Raw genomic sequence first — 24,157 nt, forward strand, 5'->3', positions numbered from 1 at the left:
ATTTTCAGCACTGAGTCGTTGTTTTTAGCTATGGGCCTTCTTTTTAGACTCCTTCGCCCCTTGAAAAATCGATTCTTGGGTATAATTCCCCTTATCAAGACATCTAATCCCATTTTAGTCCTCCGAACCAGAAGCATAGAAAAGCTCCCCGTTTTCATCTCCTTCTGTGAAAATATAGCCGTTATGATCATGGTTTCAGCTTGTTCTTGTGTCAAAACTCTTATTTTTCCTGGTTTCTACAATGGGTTTTCTTCTTCTTCAAGAATTAATATGATTCCTACCAGGAAATTTTCTAGGGTTTGCAGTATTAGGGCTTCTGTTGTGGATTCTTCTGAGAGTTCTTCTGATTTTGTGAAGCGAATGGAGAAGGCATGGTTAATTTCAGAGGTACTTTCTCTCTATATATTTAAGAATTAATATGTTCAGTTTTTTATTCCTAATTTTCAATGTATTTTCATTTTTTCATTCATGTGGTTTATGGAATAATAAGATGATATTGTGAAATTTTTGCCATATTGTATGGAATTGATGGTTAAGACCCAAAATTCTGGCAAATTTTCATCGAAATTTTGGTGAGATTCTTGGGTTCCATAAATTATTTGCTGTTTGTTGACATAGGCCTTGTTTTTTTGGGCTTCTCTGATCGGTATATGAATTGTGATTTTGTTGGTTGTTTGACGGAATAAGATGATTGAAATGAATCAATGAATTTACAATCACATAAAAGAAACCAAATGACTCTTATGAGGAAAGAGATCTACATTTGAATATTTTCATCACTACATTAGCAGGGATATGTACAGGCCCCCTGGTATAAGTTTCTATGAATGATTTACAGTTGATATAATATTCACAATGAGCCTCACTAAAAGTTTCTCTTTATCACTCTAAGTACAAATACAATCTATGTACATAGAGGTATTCAAAATCCACATCTTGAATACCTCTATCTAAAATCTAAAGGACAATGGTTTGATAAGGCTGCCCTATCAAAATAAGTAGAACCTCACCTTATAACTCATAAAAAAATTGCAATATAAGCATTGGAAGATCTTTACATCGATCATCTTGGCTTGAATATTATGGTTGTGAAAAAAAATTAGGATTTTAAGCTCTAAAAATAGTGTATATTGTAACAAATTATCCAGGCCGTCCATTTTACCCTAAAAACAAGTGTTCACAGATCCGCAAGATCTATACCATTTTTTTTAGTTTCAAATTTTATTGTCTGTATTGGAAATTGATTTTAGAGTGTCATCATAGAGATTTCCGTTGCTGAAAGTGCTTTCCGAATGAGGATTTGAGGTGAGGCTTTATTTTGTTTTCATAAAGCCTAGGCCTTATAGAAACTTCATCCAAATCTAAATTATGTCTGTATACCAAATCTAAATTATGTCTGTATAGAGGAAGACTGACAGAAATCAGTGATACAAAGTTCTTTACTAATTTGGGATAAACTTAGTCTAGATGCACCCTTACCATAAACTTGGAAGAGGTTATTCTTTTTTCCTCAACTGTTATTTTGGGCTATGTTATGCTTCGATTTATTTGTCACTTGTCCAACTTATATTCAGGTACTTTTGGAGTAACATGTCACCCCCTTACTTTATTTTCTTGTGTCTCTATGTGATTGTTTGAAAATTGTTGTCTCCGAATATTCTTCTTTTTTCACACCTCATTTCTTAGAACTTTTTCTTCATGACATTTCCTCTTTATGTTTAGGTTTTGAATTATCTGGTTATTCCTACCCTTGGGGAGTTGAGGTGCTGTCCTCAGAGGAGATTCTGGTTTCTTGGTGTGGGACTATATGGTTTGAGACTTTTAGAATCATAGGAGTTTGATGAATCACTGGGTTATCAATCTTATGTGGTTGAACTTTATGTAAGTCAAAGAGAAATATGTTTATGACGTGCATTTGCTAAATTGTGGTGTACAACAAGGAAGTGTAATTGAGAGGAAGCTGCAATAACAATCATGTTTTATGGAAGATAATTTTTATGGAATTTGGTAAATGTTTTCCTTCATATAGTTAAAATAGAAGTCCGAAAGCAGTATATTTCTTTCTCATGATCAAACTGTCAAGCCAGCATTTTGAAAGCAATGGGCCTCAAGGCAAGGTGCACCTTGGTTCTTAAAGCATGAGGGAAGAGTTTCGATCCATCAATTACAAGTTGCTGGAATGCTTAAGAGAGCTGAAGGATAAGCTGGGAGGAAACAGTTGGACTCAAGACAGTGAGGAATCAGTTGATTTCCCTTGATATAGAGTAGAGGAAGTTTTATGGATGGGGATTGACTAGTTTGGTTTTGTTTTGTTCTATGGCAAAGATATTCTGATGCGACAGGTTAAAAACCAGTTCTTAACTAAGAACATAAAAGACCTAAACAAAGTGCATGGCTCTTGGGAGGCATACAAAACAGAACAAGCATAGAGTGTGCGAACTTTGTAAGTAAAAAAGTGAAGTAGAAAGCAAAAAAATATAGTTAAGGAAATGCCTTTTGCTGATCTGAAGAAAATCTGATGATGTCATATATCCTATATTCACTTGCCTTTTAGTGTAATATACTAGATTAAGTGCATGTTGGCTGATTCATTTATATCATTATATGTAACTTGGGCAGCTCCTCTACATGACGCGATGAAGATTGACATTCGAAAATGCACAGTGGTGAGAATGTAAGGCACAACATATACATGGGAAAAATATATTTGTGATTTTGGAGATGAGAGTTGAATGCCACTTTGGTCATGTACTGTGAGTATTTGACTATACAATCATGTATCCTGTATTGTTTAGGAATATGTTTCGCCTTGAGAGGACAGATGGTTGACTACTAACATGAGTGACACCATAAACTCTAGGATCATAAATGTGTGTGCGGGCAAATTATGTTTAAAACAAATAATTTCAACTTGCAAAGCAAAGAGGGTTAAGATTTTACCTTCTTTGGGTGTTTGTTATCTTGGTGAGACAATTTCCAGTACCCTTTGTGTTTTCTGATGATTATAACTTGTGATATTGTGTAGTGACTTGTGGTTTAATGTTGTCTTCCTGAAAGTCCTCTAGTTCTAAGCAAGGTGCACATATGAGAATCTTTGATTGATGTGATTTTATTTTACAACAGGGTAGGACAGAACTGTAACATTTTCCATCGGTGACCTAGATGTCCCAAATTTTCATATTAGTCTCATGGAACCAATAATTACACATTTAGTGGAACTGTGTTGCACAGTCCTTTAAGAGTTTAATTTAGTGAAGAAAGTTCACCAAGCATTAGGAAGTTCCATGCATGGTTTAGAGTTCATGGTGCACTATAAGACACACCTATTAAAATGCAGCCCCCCTTCCAAAAATCCTAGAGATAGATTTAGGATTTATTAAACACATTATAAGTCGCTTCAGATGCATATATACTTTAGGTCCATGATTTTCAGCTTACGGAAAACAGAAGTGCATATTGATGATTTACAAAGAATTTAAAAGAACGGCGCAAAAACAAAGTTTACGAATAATCTACTTTTAAAGTTAAATTTTTTCTTTTCTTTTCTTTATTTTTTTCAAATTCATGATCATGGTGGTCAAGATTATCAACTTTTGGAATTCTAGGTTCAAAATCCATCTTTGATATGTATATATGTGGAGGAGACTGCATTTGAATAGCCGACACACCAAAACCCCCATTCTACTTTAAAATGGTCTTCATGTCTTAATTGTTGGATTATGCAAAAACAAAAAAACAAAAAAAGATCAAAAGTTTGAATTTAAATCTCATACATAGGAAGTTAGTTGAGTTGATATACTCATTTTGGGGTTATTCGTGTTGTAGCAACCGAGGCCAGTGGCCTGTACTTCTTGCAATTCAAAAGGATATGTCGAATGCAAATGGTGTGGGGGCACCGGGTTCTTCATCCTTGGCGACAACATGCTATGTCAAGTGCCTTCAAGAAACACTAGCTGTGTAATATGCGCAGGAAAGGTATATACTCAATGCATTAAGAAAAGAAAGTGTACTACCACACATTTGTAGTGTATGGCATATGATACACTGAAGGGACATCTACCGTTTGTTCCTGATAGCAGATGGTAGTGATTCAACGCAGTGGGGCATTCCCATGGGTATAGTTGATCTCTACCATCTGTCAACAGGAATGGATGATAATGGCCTTTTGTTGTGCTATACTATGCACCATTGGTCCATGGCTGGTTGTGCTATATACTTTCCCTTGAAACAAATGGTAGTGGTATAAGGGTTGGTACACGGCATCAGTCATATACTTCAGCTATTCCTAAACTCAAGCTTCTCCTTTTTTCTTCATGTAAATATTCAGGGACTCAAAATTCTCTTCTGTTATTCAGGGTTCAACTTGCTGCTCAAATTGCAAAGGGACAGGCTTTCGTGCCAAGTGGCTCGGCCAACCGCCACCAACTGGCTCTCTTTGATTGGTCATGCGGAGTTACTTTTTTTGTAGGAGAATGACAGTCTAAAATCAAAATATTCTTCCAATACCAATACATTTTATTTTTGAGTGTTACTTCCAATATCAATACATTGTACATTTTTTAGTATATAAACCATTGAAGGAGTTCAAGGCCTCATCAAAATGGCTATTTCTTCCCATTCCAGATGGCATATAAGATCCTGTATAAATTAGAAGGCATTAGGGGGCATTCTATCTACAACATACACACAGAGAGAGAGAGAGAGAGAGAGAGAGAGAGAGGAGGAAATGGGACTTACAGATGGGTTTTGAGGATCTATATCAAAGCCATTAATGGCACAGGGTTCTGCAAGCAGTTCAATGGGCTCCTCTTCTCCTGTTCATCAAAACCAGATCACTTCTTAATGTAGGCAAAAATCCCTCATTTCTACTGTTTTAGTCACCAAATTACAAATGTTCAAGCACAGTAATAATCAAATTGAATTCAGAGTTGCACAGGAAAAACATCGAGCTGGCGCTTCTTTTTTTTTTTGTGGTGGGGGTAGAACTAAAACATATTTTTGGGGTTTTAGTACCTGGTTCAACGATTGCTAGTATCCCATCGTCTGAGCACATCATAACAGGTGGGATTTGAGTGGAGGGATTAGCCGATTGTGAATAATGATCATACTGGACTTTCCAAACCTCACCCTCAGCCATTGGATCAGCTGTACCACCCCCACATAGCATAACTGGTTGCTTCTGCCACCGTAGATCCCAAGCGAAAACAGTACCACCAGAGCCACCAACCTTCACACAAAATCATAGTAGACACTCTTACAGTCATTTCTCATTTCAAAATTCTCAAAACGAATTTCAAAAAGATGTAGTTTCACAAAAGCAAATTAAAATGGTTCTGGTTACAAAAGGTCATCTCAAACCCTTGGAATTGAGATATCTGCATTTGTGACTACACCCAATTCGATTTCGTAAACCTGAGTTTGAAATAGGCATATTTCAGCTGCCAGTTCCATGATTCATCCTAACAAATGAAAGTTCAAAGACCCAAATTTATTCTTGGATATACTTGCTGGTTGCTAATGGCTGTTGGGATATGGTTATTTCGAGTTCATATTGATATACATCATTATGGATGTATGGGTATATATCTCTTGATAAAATTAGGTATCTAGAAGATAAAAAGAGGCCAAGTCAAAGTTATTTGGTCGTCAAGTTAGTTTGGTGATAAGGCCTCCTACTATATACCTCTATCTCCAAGAATCATGTCATATTTATCTCTTGTAAATGTATTCTATATATAGAGGTACTTATTGATGTAAACAATCATCCAAACATAGTGAAAATGTAATCGGTTGGGGATTTGGATCCGTGGACGTAAAGCTTCGGCCTGAACCACGTAAATATTGTGTTCTCTCTTCTTCTCTCTCCATTCAATGTCTATGCATGTATGCTCTCATAAATTCTAACATGGTATCAGAGCATCGTCTCTCTTGATCGTGGTCTGTAGGGAACGAGTTGAAGCCGTCCCTATTTCTCCCTCGTTCTTGGCTTTATTTTCCGATCAAAAGTTTCGACTTCATATCTCGTTACCGAAGTTATACCGCGACCATACCCAGCTCCGTCCAAGTGCCTTCTCCTTTCTTTTTCTCTGTATATTAAATTCAAAGCCAAATCGTGACTCTTCTCTGTCAATTGCCCGTAGAGGGTGTATTCAGGTGCCAGTGCCAGATATCCGTGCGTTCCAACCACACGGGACGACATTGTAGAGAGATAAGCGTGGTGTAATCACAAAATAGGCCCAATTTTTCAACAAAGAAGGTTTGAGGCTTGCAAGCCTATGCGCATGTACAGAGAGTGTGTCGAGGTTAGAATCCTAAACCTTAATTCCTCGTTCCGTTTAACTTAATTTTCTTCTTTCTTTTGTTGCTGAACCCTGATTTCCTCCATTAATCTTATGACCTCTAAACCCTAATCCACGACTTTTCTTCTCTCTTCTCTCTGCAATCCAAGAACATGTCTTTCCTTTCAGTGTTGTCGTTCCCTTCTTCGCTCAAAATTGAATCCTAGTTTCAATTGCATCTTTTCTAATTCCACCTTCCTCTCAACCATGCTTTCAACCCCTGGTCGACCCCCCTGCTATCTTCTTGAACCAAACTCTTCAGAAACCCCAATTCATAGTTATCTCAAAAAGCCCAAGTGCTCACACCCCAAGGTCCTTGATGAAGACTCTTATGTGGCCGCCATTGAAAAGATCGTCGAGCGAGACTTCTTCCTTGATATACCCAAGCTCCAAGATTTCCTTGACTGGCTCGAAGCTGCTCAGACAGGTGATCCAATGTCCATTAGAGACGCATAGCTCAAGATCCTAGAGAGAAGGAATCTAGGTCTAGCCGCTCCTTAAAACGGAAGAGGAGGCAAGAGAGAGGAGGAGAAAACAATTGTGATTCATCGGCTAAACAAGAGATATAAAGCAGAGGTTTACAGGTCAGATGGGTGATTTCGAGAGATCTAGAAAGAGAAGGAAGCAAGAGGAAAAGGATGATGTTGAGAGATTTAGAAGAAAAAAAAAAGTGCGCAGGTTGTGATGAGAGAAGAAAGTGTTCCTGATTGTGATTCCTTTCCAAGTTGTGGCCAACATTGTGCAGGTTGTGATTGATGAGAGTGGGCCTTATGCTCAAAACTGAATCACATGGAACCAGGTTTTCCTTTTAGTTTGTTGTTGCTTAAGTTCTCTATGAACTGTTGATTTCAGTTGGCTCTTCCAAGTGCCTCATGTTTGATGATCGAATTTCTCGATCCTAGTTGATGTTTGATGATCAAATTTCTCGATCCTGGTTGATGTTTGACGATCGAATTGCTTGATCCTGGTTGTTGATCATGTTTTTTGTTACGTGATCCTGTTTGATGATTGATTTCTCGATCCTGGTTGATGATCATGTTTTTTGTTATGTGATCCCGTTTGATGATGGAGTTTTTCATTACTCCAACCTATGTGATGATCGAGTTTACCCAATCTTGGTTGAAGATCGAATTTCTCGATCCTGATCGATGATCAAGTTTTCCGTTACTTGATCATGTTTGATGATGGAGTTTTCCGTTACTCCATCCTGTGTGATGATCGAGTTTACTCGATCCTGTCCGCTTCAGACATCTATATTTCAATGATTGAGTGTTCCGTTACTCAATCCTGTTGAATGATGATTGAGTGTTCCGTTACTCAATCCTGTTGGATGATGGAGTTTTCCGTTGCTCCATCCTGTGAGATGATCGAATCTCTTTCCGTTATTCTATCCTATCTATTGATCGAGTTTTTCGTTACTCGATCCCGAATGTTTCTAAGATCTCTCGTGAAGCCGTCTGTTCCTGATATCTGCCGCTTCCTGTGCTTGTTGTTCAAGCAATCGGAGCATGAAGACCACTACTTCTATCGGTCACGCCTTGCACCTGAAGATCGAACACAATTCTTTAAGCAACTTACTACTGTTCAAACTTCAGTTGCTTTGTGTCAAAGCATCTTGAGTTTGTGGGGGAGTATTGGGATATGAATATCTCGAGTTCATATTGATATACATCATTATGGATGTAGGGGTATATATCTCTTGATAAGATTAAGTATCTAGAGATAAGAAGCGACCAAGTCAAAGTTACTTGTCATCAAGTTAGTTTGGTGATAAGGTCTCCTACCATTTATCTCTATCTCCAAGAATCATGACATATTTATCTCCTGTAATTGTGTGAATATCCTCTATATATAGAGGTACTTATGGATGTAAACATTCATCCAAAAATAGTGAAGATGTAGCCGGTTGGAGCTTTGGAACTGTGGACGTAAGGCTTCGGCCTGAACCACGTAAATATTGTGTTCTCTCTTCTTCTCTCATTGACGAATCACGTAAATATTGTGTTCTCTCTTCTTCTCTCTCCATTCAATGTCTGTGCATGTATGCTTTCACGAATTCTAACGATGGCTACAAATTCTATAGATGCCCTCCCTCGGAAAAATCTCGAGATTAGGAGGCAGCGGCAGAATGAACAGCACAATCATAGGAAGCAGCAGTGAAATGTAGATAGAGTAAGAGAAGCGAACATTCAAAAAGTAGAGATGAAATGGGAAGAAACATGTTGCTATGCATCTTTGCTAGTCACTAAAGAGGGAGAGGCCAGGTCAGAGATTGCCCCTAGAAAATAGAAATTGGGGTCAAAACTGAGGCACACTCATGTGAGACTGCCATTTTGCATTTGATTTAGGGCCATAGGACCATTTGGATCGTAAAACCAAGCCACCACAGTGATTTTATATGTACAGCCTCTGGTATTCGTGTGTGGTATGGGCCGATAGTTACAGCAAATTTGCCCCGCTTGTGTGCAAAACACTGCTTATTGGAGATGGCGGAAAACCTTTAAAATCCGGTATTGCCACATTCAGCAATAACGCAGCTTGGTGCAAACAATGTGCATGCTTCAACCAAACAGTCACTTAGTTCTTCAATTCATGAAGGATTTTTATTGAGTTAGGATTTTTATTGAGTTACAGCTTGGAGAAGATGCTCAAGACCATAGTTTAGTTCTATTAATTCCTGAAGTGCATCAGGTAAGAACATACTACGCAAAATTAAAGTTTGAAGCCACCATTTTAATCATTTTATTGGTAAGAAATGAAAGTCATTATTAAGAACCTGAGAGATTGAATTCCAGTCTTATTAAGAACATGGAATTTTGTGCATTGCTGGACATCAATAAGAGGACGATGACAATGATGGCTAAAGTATTTAAGTGAGAGAGGCGGAGCACAATGACATCCCAGCGCTTGTGATAAATTCCTCGAATGTGGATGGTGCAATACACATCCATTGAAACATGCCTTGTCTTGGTTTGCAGTGAGAAGAGAACAAGAACTTTTAAGTTTTCTGAAAAATAAAGTAGAAAAAAAGGATGAAATTGAAACATGTAGAAACATACTATCAATATGAAAAAAAAAGAAACATGGAAAAGTTGGTTCGAAGTAAAGAAAAAGAGAACATATAGAAATATACTATCAATATGAAAAAAAGAAAAGACAATAAGGGAAAGTTAAGAAAACACTAAAGAATAGCATTAAAAGGAGAGTGAAACTTCAAGTTTTTTGAAAAACCTAAAGAGTAAAGGAAACTTTGATGATTAGTTGAAAAAGTGTACATCGAACTTGCATGGAAAGAGATATGAAATTTGAGAAATTATGGAAAAACTATCTATTAAATTATGAATTTGACCTCAATGAATAATGTAGAATGTGACATAGAAATATAAAGCAAACCCAAAAGAATGAAACAAAATTAGATTACAAATCTCAGAATTCTTGTACAGAAAGAACTCTTGTCTGAGTCGCTTAAAATAGGATCAGGAGGAGTTCGAGATAATGAATGATTGTCATACCCTTCCGACACAAAACCATGGAAAGAAAAAAATAATAATGATTTTCATAACCAGTAGAGGTGTCACACAAGTATAACTACAATGTGTAACAATGAAAAAAGGCAAAAATGTACTTCAGGTACCATAAACTCACCTCACATCCATGGCACTAGGAAGTGCTGGTACTGTTGGTATCAGAGAGATTCAAAAGCACAAGAACAAGTAGCAGCAAATGGAAAACCATGCAACCCCAAAGCCTTTTCTAGGGGAACACTAAATTTTTCCTAAACCTCTTAGGCAAGCCTATTCACTGGCAATGTTCAAAAATGCGGATTTGGACGCCTAGGTATTTTGGGTGCCTGGCCGCCTAGGCGCCTACCCAGAGACAGGGTGCCCTCACCAAAATTGAACCCCCCGCCCCAAACAAAAAAAACAGGAGAGCTCTTAAGGCATAATTTTAAGTCTTTGGGAATTTTTAGGGCAATTTTAGAGCCCTAAACTATATGTGAAATAGACGAAAATGTAATAGTACAATCATATAACATATTTACGGATACAAGTCTCAAAGAGATTGTAACTTGTAAGACATTAAAATGCTTGAAATCCCAAATATCATTGTAAGAAACTAGAAGTCTAGACTAGAAATGATACACAAAGTCAACAAGGCAAAATAAAAAAAACAAATACATCAAGTCATTAACCAAACATGTAAATATATCGTAAAAAAAAATTTAAAAGAAAAAACACATGATTCGCAACATAATATGTTGTAGCAAAATAAAATCAAAACCCTCTTTCAAATATTATAATACTTTAAAAATATCAAAATCAAATCAACATCGATGTAAACTTCGTCTATTGGGTCTCCAAAAGTCCTCAAAATCAACTACTAAAAGCTCTAAATCCAACCACGAACTATTGCCTTTGTTTTGGGAAGAAATCGCAAAAATCGGAACTTTATCAATCTTTCGATAAATCACAAAAAGTAGTTTTTTGGGGAGTTTTTCTCACCCTAAAAGCCACGGTTTTTGTTTTGGGAGTTTAGAATACCCTCCAAAACCCCTTTTCCCCCTTTTTAGGGAGGGGAATGACATTTTTTTTACCCTCGCTGAGGATGTTTTTTGCCCTTCCGCAAACTGTCACTGGGCGGGCGCCCAGACTGTAGCGCCTAGGCCCGTAGACAGGCCGCATAATTCCACCGCCAAGACAGCACCTAGGTGTTTTTTGAAATTTTTTGCCTAGGCGGGTCGCCTAAGTGGTCGGGCAGCCGAATTTTCGAACATTGTTCACTGGTAAGGCTCTCAATTCCAAAAATGTACTCACACTATAAATTAAAAAGGAAATTGATGGCATGAACCTCCTCCCACCTACTTATGCATTTCATATTTGAACATCATAACTATGGGAGTTTAAATGCTCATGCCCCAACTACTTTGAGAGGCAAGGAGCCGCAGAAATACTTGATAAGCATACCAGAATACATTGTTAAGATTTCATCGAGATAGTTCATAATGATACACGAGATAAAAACAACAAATTATTAACTAAGAGAACACTCAAGTGATAAATGAGACAATTGTTAAGTTAATCATGCTGATGTGTAGTGGTTTTTTTTTATTTGCACTATCCATTGGAGAAGATATAAAGCATTTTGTATATGCCCTCAAAATTGGCATGATGTCCTACATATTTATGACAAGTAAGCCAAGACACAGTCGTTACTAGAACCATTAGTATGCACAACTTTAATCAATATAACAAAAGGGTACGCAACTTTATGGAAAAAATGTTTCATGAAGAAGAAACCATGATGTTTAAGAATGGAATTTCACATAAGTACAACAATCCTACCAAATATTTATGAATTCACTCCTCAGAGAAATGGATAAGGTGAGTCCACATCTTACCACACATATGTGCTTCCTTGATGGGTGAATATCAAGGGAATGAACAATTCCAGAGGAACTCCCTTCAATCCTGAAAAGAAAATTGGCATGTGAAACATTTCAACTAAATCCATAGTAAAGCAGTTCCAACTATAAGAATTTAGTCCAAATGTTTTTACTTAAAATAAGTATGCCCCCAAAGATGTGCATAAATCAAAAACAAGATGAACAAGAAATATGTGTGTGTATGCACGCCTACGTGTGTGAGAGGGGCAAGAAAAGAAGAGGGAATCACTATCAATCAAACAAACTCAATATTCTATAGAATGTGCATATTAATCTGGCCAACAAATTTTAGCTACTAAAAATACAAATAACAAGTGGGGTTTTCTTTATCACACTATCCTCAGGAGATGGTGATTCTAACACTGCATCCATCCAGTGTTTCAAAAAGTGCTAGGTGGGTCCTAGGTGGCCTAGGGGGTTCAGACCGCCCAGCGCCTAGGAGAGTGCCCAAAACCTAGGCAGCCCAGTTGAATCAAAAAAGGTATCTACAGTTATATATTGTATAAAATATATGAACTAGGTATTTAGGTCACATCAAAAATTCAAAGTATATTATACATTAGCACACACTCCATAAGCATAACCATAAGTCGGTCCATAATCCATATCCAATTAAAACTTAAAATTTACCAACCAACCAAATTACCAAACCAAAGCTACCAAATAGTACGAAACTAGTGGAACTACAAATCCACTATCAACAAATCACATTACAGTATTACACCACCATGTGGAAGAAAACAAAAATGAAAGTAATACTTGAAGACTCAAAAGAATCTTCAATAGACAATAGTTCAACCAAAGTTCAAAGTTTAATAATTATTTAACATTCACCATCAGAAAATTAGGGTCAGCTGCATTGGCATCATATTCATCGGAGTTGTCACCCTCCTCGACATATTGGTCGTCCTCCTCCATCTCTTCTGAATCTGCCTCTTCTTCCTCCTCCACCCTTGTTCTCTGTGCAGAAGATCTAGTGGCCTTAGGAGGGTCAGCTGATGTCCCTGAAGCATCCATGACCATGTCCCTGTCAATCCTTCATGCCCCTCGACTTCATCATCATCAACTAACCACTCAATAGCATTGCCTATATTTTTTGATCTGATGGAGTCTCTTTTATCTCTCTTAGCAAACTTGTCTTTCAAAAATCGATTATACTTGATATAGACTAGGTCATTGAACCTCTTTGATTCAAACATGTTCCTTTTCTTTATATGAATCTAACAAAATCAAATGAAACTAATTAAAATATATGGTTCATGTGTTATTAATACAATTATACAAATTACCCTTACGGCCTTACCCCTTCAAAAGTACTCCAATTGCTCTCACAACGGAATGAGGAAGTGGTTAGGTTTAAGATCCGAATGGCCAACTTTTATAAATTTGGAGAACTACACCCATGTTGGCTCCACCAATTGGCTGCAAAGATATAGAATAAAATCATAAATAAATAATAAAATTATAAAAATGAAACTTGATTACTTGAATTTGATGAACTTAAGAATATTATTACTACCTAGATCAATTTTGGTCCTTTGCCTCATCGCCAGTGGACTCCTAAAACACTTTAATGAGCACTTGTAATCTATCAGCTCATCTGTGCATATAATATCCTGGATATCAGGATTAGAGACTAGCACATCTACACGCTTATTAAATCTAGTCATTTGTGTGTATATCCTTGTCAACATAAAAAAAAAGCTGGGTTCAAATAATAACCAACTGCATGCAATGGCCAATGTAGCTGCCTATCCCACTTCTCATCACTAATTTCCCAAACAGGCTTGTAGCAGTTCTCATCATCATCAAAATTTTGGGCTATCTCTGTTTTGCATTTCTCCATAACCTCATATATATTGCCCATAGAAGGCTTGTCACTATCAACCATGCGAATGACTTTGACAAGAGAAAAAAATACCTTAAGAGCGCCCTTCACCCCTCGCCCAAAAGCCTTAAAAAAGATAATATCTCTCACCTTCTTCCTAGCCTGATTCTTGGACCACTTGCATGCTCTCCAGTCATCTAAGGTAAACATCTGCCTCAACTGCACTCTCTTCGAATGTATGTTATCTAGGTATAAGTATCAGATCGCAAATCTCGTGACCTCATGCCTCACAATCTCTTTCCTCTTTGTAAATCTATGCATCATGCTAAGGGTGAGGTGGTAGCCATAAATGAAATTTGTAACTAACTTTGCCTTCTTCACTGCACCTACCGCCAAGAACCTCAAGCATGAGGTCTATACAATGTGTTGCACATGGTGCCCAAAAGATTCTAGGATAAGCTAAGCGTAACAAATTAGCTGCAGCAACATTAGGAGCAACATTGTTTGTGACAACCTGTACAACATGATGCTCCCCAACCTCCTTGATTCCCTTCTCTATAACTTGGAATATGTAATGGGCATCATGGATATAATCAGTAGTATCAATAGACCTCAAAAAAAAAAAATTCCCTAAAGGACAATTCACAAGCAAATTCATCTGTCTTCTTATCTTCCTATCACTCCAAGTATCAGTCATAATAAAAACCCCATACTGAGCCCATGCATCCTTCTTAACTTCTACAGCTTCCTTCGTGACCCTCACCCGCCTTTTTCAAAAGAGGCTCTGAAAGCTCATATGGGGTTGGGATTTCATCCAAGGCCCAAATAGACCAATTGCCTCTACCGCAGCATAGAACCTGCTTAATTGACCCGAACCCCAGACCTAATCTCTGCTATGGAGGCAAATCTCTCATCTTTTATCATTTTTACCATATTCAAAAAATTGGTTGTTTACTCTTTAGAAGCATCAGAAGTCTTTTTACATGGGGCAACATCCCCCCTGATACCGGCAAGATGTTTCTGAACCGGTTTATGCCCCCTTTTGTATCCTTCTCACAAAAATTGCATCTTATGCAATTGTTATGATTAGGATCTGAGTTGTAGCCATATTTCCAACCGGAATCACCACTCCTATTGGATCCCGAAGAAGACATCTCAAAATAATGCAATTTATACAAGCAATAAAAAAAATCACTTTTGATTGCTCAATCTCCAAACTTTCACCTCAAAGATTATTCTAAGGACTCAAAATATTCTAAAAAACCCCCCAATAGATTTATAAAACATCTAAAATTAAATTTAATATCAATGGGTGATGTTTTGATCAATTTCTCATAACTTTGAGAAACCCTCTGATCCTAATGAAATCACCAAAAAACTAGTTTTTGGGGGGTTTTCTCTCTCTAAAATGGGCTCCAATAAGTTTTAAGTTTCAAATGAACCTAAAACCCCCATTTTTTACCCTTTAGTATAAAAAAATGGAAAAAAAATGCCCCCACCGAAAGCTATTTCTGCCTCTGCGCGAGGCGTTGGACCTAAGCGACCGCCTAGGCGGCGCTCAGGAACCACCGCTTTTTTAGGGAGCCTAGCCTTAGGCGATGCGCCCAGGCCCCCAGATACGCCTAGGCAGCCGCCCAAGCACTGGGAGGTCTACTTTTTGAATCACTAGCTTTTCCATAACCATGTCATAAATGGTGGTATAGACACTTCAAAATTAGTTTTTAATCTATTTATTTTACAATTTTCATTCTAAAATCTGTTAGATATTGGTGTTACAAACACAGATATCCCATGTAGATATTTTTCTTAAATAAAAGGACAAGATGTGTGGTTTTACAATGTAGGCCCGAGAAGTACTATATCAACCTTCTACACCAATTATAATCCCTGAGAGGCCCACACCCACATTTTCTCTCTTGAAGATGGAGCTATTGCCCCACTTTCTCTTTCGAGAAGATGGAGGCGCATGCCTCAGTTTTTGTGCCTAATGGACAGCACCCGTGGCCCACCTTCCTTCTCTAGAATAGCCCAAGCTCCACTTTTCGCTTTAAAGGATGAGGTCCACGCGTAGTTGCCGGGATCTCCCAACATAGGTGGTGATCCAACGCCAGACTCTCAATTTGGCGCTCCAAGAAACATATTTTCAAAGGATCTCAATTTTTAAATTTTCAGATCACGATCCCCACTTTTAGTGATCCCACTTCCTACTTTTAGGGATCTCAATCCCAACCTTAAAGACTAATATAACAACCAAATTGATGATTTTTTATTGATAACCAATTGGCAATGCAATTATACTTTTAATATAGTTACATTGCTTGCACGCTATAAATAAAGAGATTCATATCTTATAGAGAATATATAATCCTCGATTATCCATACACTTTAGGGTTGGTAGCAAGATCCACAAAAGGTTGGGATCAAGATCCCACTATGTCGAAATCAATATCCCCAAAAATGTTGGGCTATATATATCCCTAACATTTGGGGATCTAAATTCCTAACATATGCATTGTACAGATGACACTCCCAATCATAGGGGTCTTCTAGCATTTCACAATCCCCAGCCCCTAGTTTCATTCCCAATCCCAACAACTATGGGTCCACACCACCTCACTTTGCCTTTAGAAGACAGCCCAAGCCCAAGCCCAAGCCCAAGCCCAGCCCACTTTGTCCTTATAGAAGAATAGACCCATGCTCCATCATCACACTCCAGAGGACAGGGCCCATACCCAACTTTCACTCTCTAGGACAGGGGGCCCGCACCCCACCCTCTCTAGAGAATTCGGGGCCCATGCCCTATTGTCTAAATAATTAGGGGCCCATCGCATACTCTGTTTAGAGAATTTGGGGACTAAGCCTTTATGTGTGTGAGTGTGTGTGTGTGTGTGAGTGTGAAAGAGAGAGAGAGAGTTCTCCCACCTAATGTTTGGTGCCTTGTGGGCCCTACCCCTCCTAGGAAGATAGAAAATGTCTTTTTTGAATCCATATGGGGACCATTCTCATCCCTTTGATTGGTAGACCACATAACTATGGAGTATTCTTCTCCTTCAATCCTTAAAAGATTATCCAAAGGGGGAATCTTTCCGCAAAAGCATAGTCTTCACATGACTGTGTAGCATTCTGGCCCCATCCACCAATAAAAGTAGAGGAATAAAGCACATTCTCTTACCCAAAAGATATATTCCTCTCTCTCCTTTTTTTTTTCCCTTTTTTTTTGTGGGGGGTGGTTATCGCAACAAGAAAGATAGGCGAATGGGGTGACACATCTTCAAAAGCCACATACGCTCAACTAATGGGACCCTCCAACAACAAGAGGCTACATGAGCTCAACCTAAGGGAGCCTATTGCCTCTCCCCCCTCTATAAAAAGGGGACCTTGATCTCATTTGAAAAAGCTTTTAAGAGATGTAGAGAATTCCTACGTCATAGAGAAAGGAGAACAAGAGAGCAGAGAGAGAGAGAGAGAGAGAGGAGCTCCAAAGCTCTATTGAGGGTGAAGACCGGGGCAAAGCCCTGCGACTCTACTGATCCTGAGAAGGAAAGCCGGCACACTTGACTCAGGGTTGCAATCTGACAAGGTCATGCTAGAAGAAAGCAGCGTCCTACTACTCTGCCAACCATGAGGAGCACCCACACACTTGACCTAGGATTGCCATCTTGAAAAGGTGACTGGCTTGCTCGAAGAAAGCAATGCCCTTGAACTCACCATCAAGCACAAGGCTGCAGTGCCTCTCTTCTTTCGAACACCCTATATTTCCCACCCTTATCTTTCCCCTACGTCTTTTCCTTCTTCACTCTGCTAAAAACAGTAGGAAGGCCCATTCGCTAGGGCTAAGAAAGACTCCAGGGTTTTTTGCCTCAATTAGAGATGTAATTAATGGTTTGGCCAAAAACATTTCAAGAGTAACAAAATTTCATCCCCATAATGGGAGGGGACTTGCATTTCTTTATGGAATGTAGAGTACTTCTCACTCTACCTTTCCTTCGAATTCTACTCAATGACCTGGAAATAAAAATGGCAATCAACAGAATAAAAATGGCAATCGACAGTGAATTTGCCCCCTCTTTACAATCATGTGGCTGGGTCCGCCATCAAACCATTGTTGAGACAACATGAGTTATTAGACTATCTCGTTCTTCAGTGACAATTTTTGTTAGAGGCCCGTGCCGCAATGATGCCCTAAACAGCTTGAGCAGGCCCTCCTTGGGCTAGGGATAGTCATTTTTCCTGAAATTCTCCTTTCTTCTCCCAGTTTTAGGTCACCTTAACCACCTTTCTGTCATTTTGCTTATTCTCTCTGTCCTTTTTTGTCATTTGGTCATGTAAACTTGTACAAATGAGGAAAGAAGTGGGAAAAAGAAGAGAAATGGGGGTTTGAAGGTACTTCTGTCCATAGTGAGAAATTGAAAAAGAGGGTGAGCAATTGGAAGGAGTGAAGGGTATTTTAGGCATAAAAATAACTTGGGAGGAACTGGAAGGGAGATAAGAGTCATGGGGTGATTGAGGGAGAGAGATATTGGGGAGAACTGCTAAGAAGGCAGCCTAGCTAAGGGACCTCAAGTCCTGTCACTCGCACATAGCATGTGCATGTGAGAGAGCCCAGGCACTTCGCCAAAGCTGCTACATGGGGATCCCCATTCCCCCTTTCTCGAAGACCAACTTCCCCAACCTACCTCTCTGGTTTCTCTGTTGCTCAATGCATGTTGTCTCCCTAAGGAGGTCATTCACCTCCTTTTCCTTATTGCCCTTCCATGTTACAGCAAAGCCCATCCCTCAAGCTCTCCCAGTCATGTTGGCTGGGCAGAGGATTCCCCGTCAAGCATCGATAATGTAATTGTCATCTGGACCAATAGTTGCACAAGAGGAAAGCCAAGAACGAGCCATGTTGTTCCAACTAGCAAACATGAGCCCAAGAATGAAGCCATCACTTGCTCTCTCTCCTTTTATATTCCAAAAATTTTTTCTTTATGCCTCATGCACCCTCTACTTTTCTTCCCATTCCTCATCCTCTCTTCTAATTCCTCACTTTGAGAAAGAACTCCCTCGACTTCTTTTCCAATTTGCCACTCGCTTATTTCTCACTTTGAGAAAGAACTCCCTCAACTTCTTTTCCAATTTGCCACTCGCTTCATATTTCTCAGTATGGAGAAAAATACCCTCAACCCCTATCTTCTCTCATGAATTTTCTTTCTACAATAAGATAAGGTTACGTAATGAAATGATAGAACATAATAGAGGAGAGAGAAATGATGAATAAGGGATCAAGGGAACCAACAATCGGAAAAAAAATTAGAGAATGGTAGTTTTGAAAAAAGTATTATCTCTGGCCCTTGAAGAGCACCTACTCAAGCAGTACAAGGCGTTGCCGCAAAAGGCAACCCCAAACAAAAAGCTAAAGTTCTGGATTGCTCAACAATTCAAGCCTTTTCGTAGTGGTCTGCCTGCTGGCCTTGCCACACGACTGTCAAGAGAGGACAAACTCATGTCGAGTTCGCTATCTTTATTTTTGTGAGCATGTTTCCTTTCCAAGTTTGAGAGTGGAATCCAGGAAAGTTATAGAGATAAAATCTCATACATTTCATAAACAAATAGAAATCCCATTCCTTAAATGTGAGGCAGAGTTTTATTGCTCGTGAACCATTTTTGGCCAGATCTGAGAATTGGATCATCAATTGTATCTCCATGTGAGGTGAAAACCTCGACTCTCAGCCCTAGCAAAGAGGAGCATTCCTAAGTTAGCCCCTAAGATTAGAGGGATAAAAAAGAGATCAGAGAAAGAGGTAGAGAAAGGTAAAGGGCGAGGAACAAAGAGATGATGAGTGCCATGTCACATCCTCATCGTTGGCACTTGGTAGCACGTAACATGGCAATGTTTTCTCTGTGCCAGCAAGTCACCATGTCAAAATTGCAAAATCCTGAGTCACGTTTGGCAGCACTCCTTCTTGAGGTAGGTGGAGTAGCAGGAAAAGGTCAAGAATCAAAGTTGTGGGAGGCAAATACATGTAGAACAACATGGGATGAAGTATAAACAATGATTGCCACATAGCTCACAAGAATACAAGGTACTTAATTCATTAAATAGAAATAACTAAATGCCAATAGAATTGCAAGACAATAATAATAATTGACACAATTTTTTCTAATCGATATTATGACCCAAATTACTTCTTTTGTGACAAAAAAAAAAACGTAACTTTAGAAAATTCTAAGTCCACCATGCATACGTCTAGATGCAAAAAGTTACAAACATGTATATGTAAATTCATAGAACAAATGATGTCATACATTACACAATCAGGAGATGCCAAAGGGACCAACAAGTCTGGTACCTCATTATACTTCTCAGACTAATTGAGACAATCCATAGCCAACCCTAGGAGTACACTAGTCACTGCTTACCACCCACGACAAGTTTTGTGTAATGGCAATATATTTATGGAATTTAATGACTTCTCGAAGCTCATAGATCATGCAAGAGCCCTCATGGAGATGATAATTCTAAGGCCACCGTTCAGGTCTTCATGGGATTATGGATTCCCAAAGAAGTTTTTTTTTTAATGCTGAAGAATCTTGATGATGCTACTGGATTCCCACAAAAGCTCCTCACAAGAAATTATAATCAGGGCAACATAGTAATTTTACAACACAGTAGCATTAATGAATGGCATCTACACCTTAAAACTGTGGAAACTTGTTATCGTATGGATCATCAGTTGGGATTTCTACAAGACATGTAAGCATGCCAGCTGGCAGTATCCTATTTAAGTATTCCTCCCACCAAAAGCACAAATAGTGGCTCATCCATGTCCCCAACCTCCTATTGTCTTTTTCCAAGCTACATTCTAGAAACCCCTAGCCGTCCCCACATAGAGGAGAAAACCCAAATAAAGCATTAGGAAAAGGCTCAGTCTGAAGACCAAATCCTTGTATGAGCTGCCCAAAACCAAATTTCTCCATGACTCAAGTCCATTGGCTATAACATTCAGTCATAAAACAGAAAAGAAAGAAAAAGTTTCAATCCATTGGCTGGAGACTGCCACCAAAAAGTTGTTCCTAAAGTTGTCATCATCATCAGAGTCTTTTCCCAACTATTTAGGGTCAGATACATTAATCCTGATCTGCTATTCTACTCTATCAAGGGCCATACTCTCAATGGGACCATAAGTTCTCATATCTTTTCTCACTACTTCCAACCATGTCCTTTTGGGCCAACCCCTTGCCTTTTTTAGCCATCTACTTGAACCAACTTAGACCTCCTAACAGGCGTTACACACTGCATATGCCCAACACACCTAAGTCTACTTTCTCTCATCTTATCGCCTATTAGAGTCACATCTAAGTTCTTCCGAACTTGAGACGGGTTAAAAGAAAGTTTAAGGTCCTCACCCTTCTTAGACCTCAAAAAACTGTTCCTAAAATGTTTGCTTGAATATAGAAGACAACATAAAAAAAAAAAAGAAAAAAGGAAAAGAAAAGGGAGTGAATTGAAAGCACATATCAAGCTAAAAAAATCAAAATACTCATGTTTATGATTTAAAATTCAATCGCCTTGTTTATCCATGTTGCTTAGCAACTCAAGGAGCTAATATTTTCTATCTACAAGAAGAGAATATACTACACAACCATAACGCCCACCCAAACAAAGTAAAAAAGAATATCATGGGTAATAAAAAAACATTCTCAATGGTGATCCTTTAATTCTTTTCTTACTAATAAGTGTAATATCTTATTGTAAGAATAATATCTACACCTGCATTGAGGAAGATACTAAGAATTCCATAGTACTATGCTAGTAGATTCAATCCCATTGATGATTCTCAGAGAAAACGAATTAACAAAAGAGAGAGCACATTATCAAATATAAGCTGGAATGCGCTAACCAAAAGCAATAAAAACAGAGATGGCAGGGATCGAGATCAACACAGATACTTCTAGACGTTATCAAGTCCATCCATTATACAGAACTTGATTGTTAGTGCTTGGTAGTTAGTGCAACAAGGGAGATGCTAGTCACCTATTGACAAGATCATCTTCTTTATGAGTAGCCAATGAGAATAAAATGAAAAGACTACCATAACTCACAGCTTACTTGGAGAATATCCTAAGAATACCAGCTCCTAGTGAGTGAACATGCCACAGAGAGAGAGAGAGAAAGAGAGAGTCTCACTTTGATGATGGGTTTTTCACATGGTCAAAACTGTTAGAAAGTATTTCAAAATCCAATTCAAATGGTTCACTTTTAATTCAAATCATTGATGATAATTGTTTCAATTCCCATCCCATCTACCCTAGGAATAGAAATCAAGTTTCTTCTAATATCTGGGGCATACAGCACATTGTTTAGTGTTAGGGTTCCTCCATTACAAAGAGGAAGATTCAAAATTGTTTTACCCATGATATAAGAGTAGGAGAAGTTTCTTTTGTAGAGCTTGTCACCATCATGTCCCATGTCCATCAGGTTCTCTTTAGAGTTAATGGTACGATGCATTACTCCATAACATACCCATCATCCATCAATAGATGGTGTCACAAGTAAAGACTCCACTACAAAACCAATGTCACATGCTTGGTTTGATCCAGCATCAAACTTTGATCTATTGGGTTCTCCAGCTTTGCTCTTCTTTGGTGCCCTACAGTATTTTGGATATGACCATACAAGTTACAACAAAAACATCTCCTCACTTTCATAGGAATTTTAGTATTATGGATTCACTATTTTCTTGCTGTATTACTAGTTTATTTACCTTCTTGAATTGTCCCTTTTTACGGTTTACAAGCTCAGGAATTATCTTGCTTCTCCTCCAAACGATCATTTTTTTCCAATCAAAGATGAGCTCTAACGTTGTTCTAAAATTGAAATGGTCCCATTGTGCTTAAGAGTTTTCTTCATATCCTTCCAGGAGTAGGTTAAGCTTTCTATTATTTTCATGACTTGTTGTCTTACAGAATGAACACCCTAGATTAAATAGTAGCTTGTATGTAGATGGGTAATTGAGGGAAGCACAAAATCACAAAGAACAAACTCTATCATAGATCGATGTAGAGAGAGACAGTCTGCAGCCCCTTTGCAGCCCACAGTTAGTGAGAGAGAAAGAGAATGGAACAGTCTACTTTAGAAAGAAATAAAACAGCCATAGCCCACTGTTAGAGAAAATGAGTGGGTCAAAGCCCACTATTGGAAATAGAAAGAGAGCAGGTTGCAGCCCATTGTTAGAGAGACAAAGAAAGTGGGCCACAGCACACTGTTAGAAAGAGAATAACTGTTATCAGAGGTGTGACTTGGAGGCCACCAAAGAGTGTCACACCACTCTTATCAAGCCCCCGAACATTGGTAGTGAGAGCAGGTTAGAGATAGAAAAGTAAGACATGATGCTTGAGCATCACTCTTCTCAGCCCATAGCCCCTCTATTTAGGCTATTGGTGGAGGGAGAAAATTTAATGACAAACACCACTGAAGAATCTATTTAAGCATAGTAAACAAATATTTTTTACTTTCTTTAAAAGGATGATGTCAAAATTTAAAATCAAGGATTTGAATTAATAGTGAAATGTTTGAATTAGGTTTTGAAATACTTTCTAACATTTCCTCACTTATTTCAACTTCAAAAAACAACTATTAAAAAGCTATACACCAGAAAAGCCATTAAGTATAGAAACAATTGTCAAGGGTGGGATTATGACCTTAAGAAAAAATGGTATAGAAGTCACCAAGACGGTGCTACTTGGTAATATGTACAAACTGGTTCTTGGCAATGAAATAAAGAAGCTTTCTCACTACATGGAATGTTTTAAATGAATGTGCAGCATAGAAGATTAGAGTACATTGTATGTGAAAAATTAAATAGGACGCCAAAATAACCTAATTCCTTATGAGAATCTGGATTAAGTTAAATGTGAAAATTGACTGCGGAAAACGCATAAAAAATCATTCCCCAAAGGAGAAGTGTAAGAAACCTTTAAGGGCAATGAATACTTTGTAACATTTCATTGATGATTTTTCCAAGCATTCCTAGACCTATCTCATTACATCTAAGTCAAAAGCTTTGGAAAATTTAAAGTAATATAAATTAGAAGTAGAAAACAAATTAGGTAAAATGACTAGAATTATTGAGAATGATAAACGGGGAGAATATACTTTCCATGACTTCGATGTCTTCATAAGCATGGTATCATCAATCAAAATCAGTTTTCAAGAACTCGTTCGAATCAACTCGAACTTGGCTAAGTACCTCGGCCTCAACAAGTTGCTGAGGCAATTACCCGTGAACAGTAATTTCATCTTAATTTATAGATATTACACCCGGCGGCCCGCAAATCTAAGATTCCGGTGATTTCAAGGTCGATAGGATCACAATAAGAATGAAAATAATTGATTGTCGCCCTAGGATAAGCCTAGGGAGCAACAATGTATTTTATTTTAGCTTAGGGAGTACCCCGAACCTAAAATAAAATGGAGGATAAGCAAAAACTCAAACTCAAAGCTAATAAAATGGAGTTTTTGCTTAGGGAGTACTCCATTTTTGTTTGCTTAGGGAGTACCACAAA

At 38.2% G+C, this 24,157-nt stretch overlaps 2 protein-coding genes and 1 long non-coding RNA gene across 3 annotated transcripts in view; 1 reads left to right on the forward strand and 2 right to left on the reverse strand.

Annotated features, from left to right (window-relative positions):
* Positions 1–4,601, forward strand: LOC18435300 (DnaJ/Hsp40 cysteine-rich domain superfamily protein). Its single transcript, XM_006845346.4, has 3 exons — positions 1–387; positions 3,826–3,975; positions 4,356–4,601. Exons 1-3 carry the CDS (start codon positions 31–33, stop codon positions 4,437–4,439), a joined length of 591 nt encoding a protein of 196 aa, XP_006845409.3. The 5' UTR covers positions 1–30; the 3' UTR covers positions 4,440–4,601.
* LOC18435301 (Transducin/WD40 repeat-like superfamily protein) overlaps positions 4,495–24,157 on the reverse strand; it is a 24,250-nt gene continuing 4,587 nt past the window's right edge. The window contains exons 2-5 of the mRNA XM_006845347.4: positions 11,737–11,806; positions 5,014–5,227; positions 4,738–4,814; positions 4,495–4,638 (exon numbers count right to left, since the gene is read on the reverse strand). Of these exons, the coding sequence (XP_006845410.1) occupies positions 4,585–4,638; positions 4,738–4,814; positions 5,014–5,227; positions 11,737–11,806 (415 nt within the window). The 3' untranslated portion in view covers positions 4,495–4,584. The remainder of the gene's footprint in view (positions 4,639–4,737; positions 4,815–5,013; positions 5,228–11,736; positions 11,807–24,157) is intronic.
* LOC148779609 (uncharacterized) lies at positions 12,460–23,024 on the reverse strand. The gene is made up of 3 exons (XR_016045895.1): positions 13,301–23,024; positions 13,085–13,203; positions 12,460–13,001 (listed from the first exon to the last, which is right to left on the reverse strand). It is a non-coding gene; the product is annotated as an uncharacterized LOC148779609 (long non-coding RNA).

Source organism: Amborella trichopoda, chromosome 12, assembly GCF_054954075.1.
Source record: "Amborella trichopoda isolate Santa Cruz 75 chromosome 12, AtrichopodaSantaCruz75HAP2 v2.0, whole genome shotgun sequence".
NCBI lineage: Eukaryota > Viridiplantae > Streptophyta > Magnoliopsida > Amborellales > Amborellaceae > Amborella > Amborella trichopoda.

Excerpts from the sequence above, each read along its gene's own strand:
- LOC18435300 (XM_006845346.4), top strand. The coding sequence starts at position 31 with ATGGGCCTTCTTTTTAGACTCCTTCGCCCCTTGAAAAATCGATTCTTG. Across the intron at positions 388-3,825 it reads AGGCATGGTTAATTTCAGAG|CAACCGAGGCCAGTGGCCTG; the intron begins GTACTTTCTCTC and ends TTCGTGTTGTAG. Across the intron at positions 3,976-4,355 it reads GTGTAATATGCGCAGGAAAG|GGTTCAACTTGCTGCTCAAA; the intron begins GTATATACTCAA and ends TCTGTTATTCAG.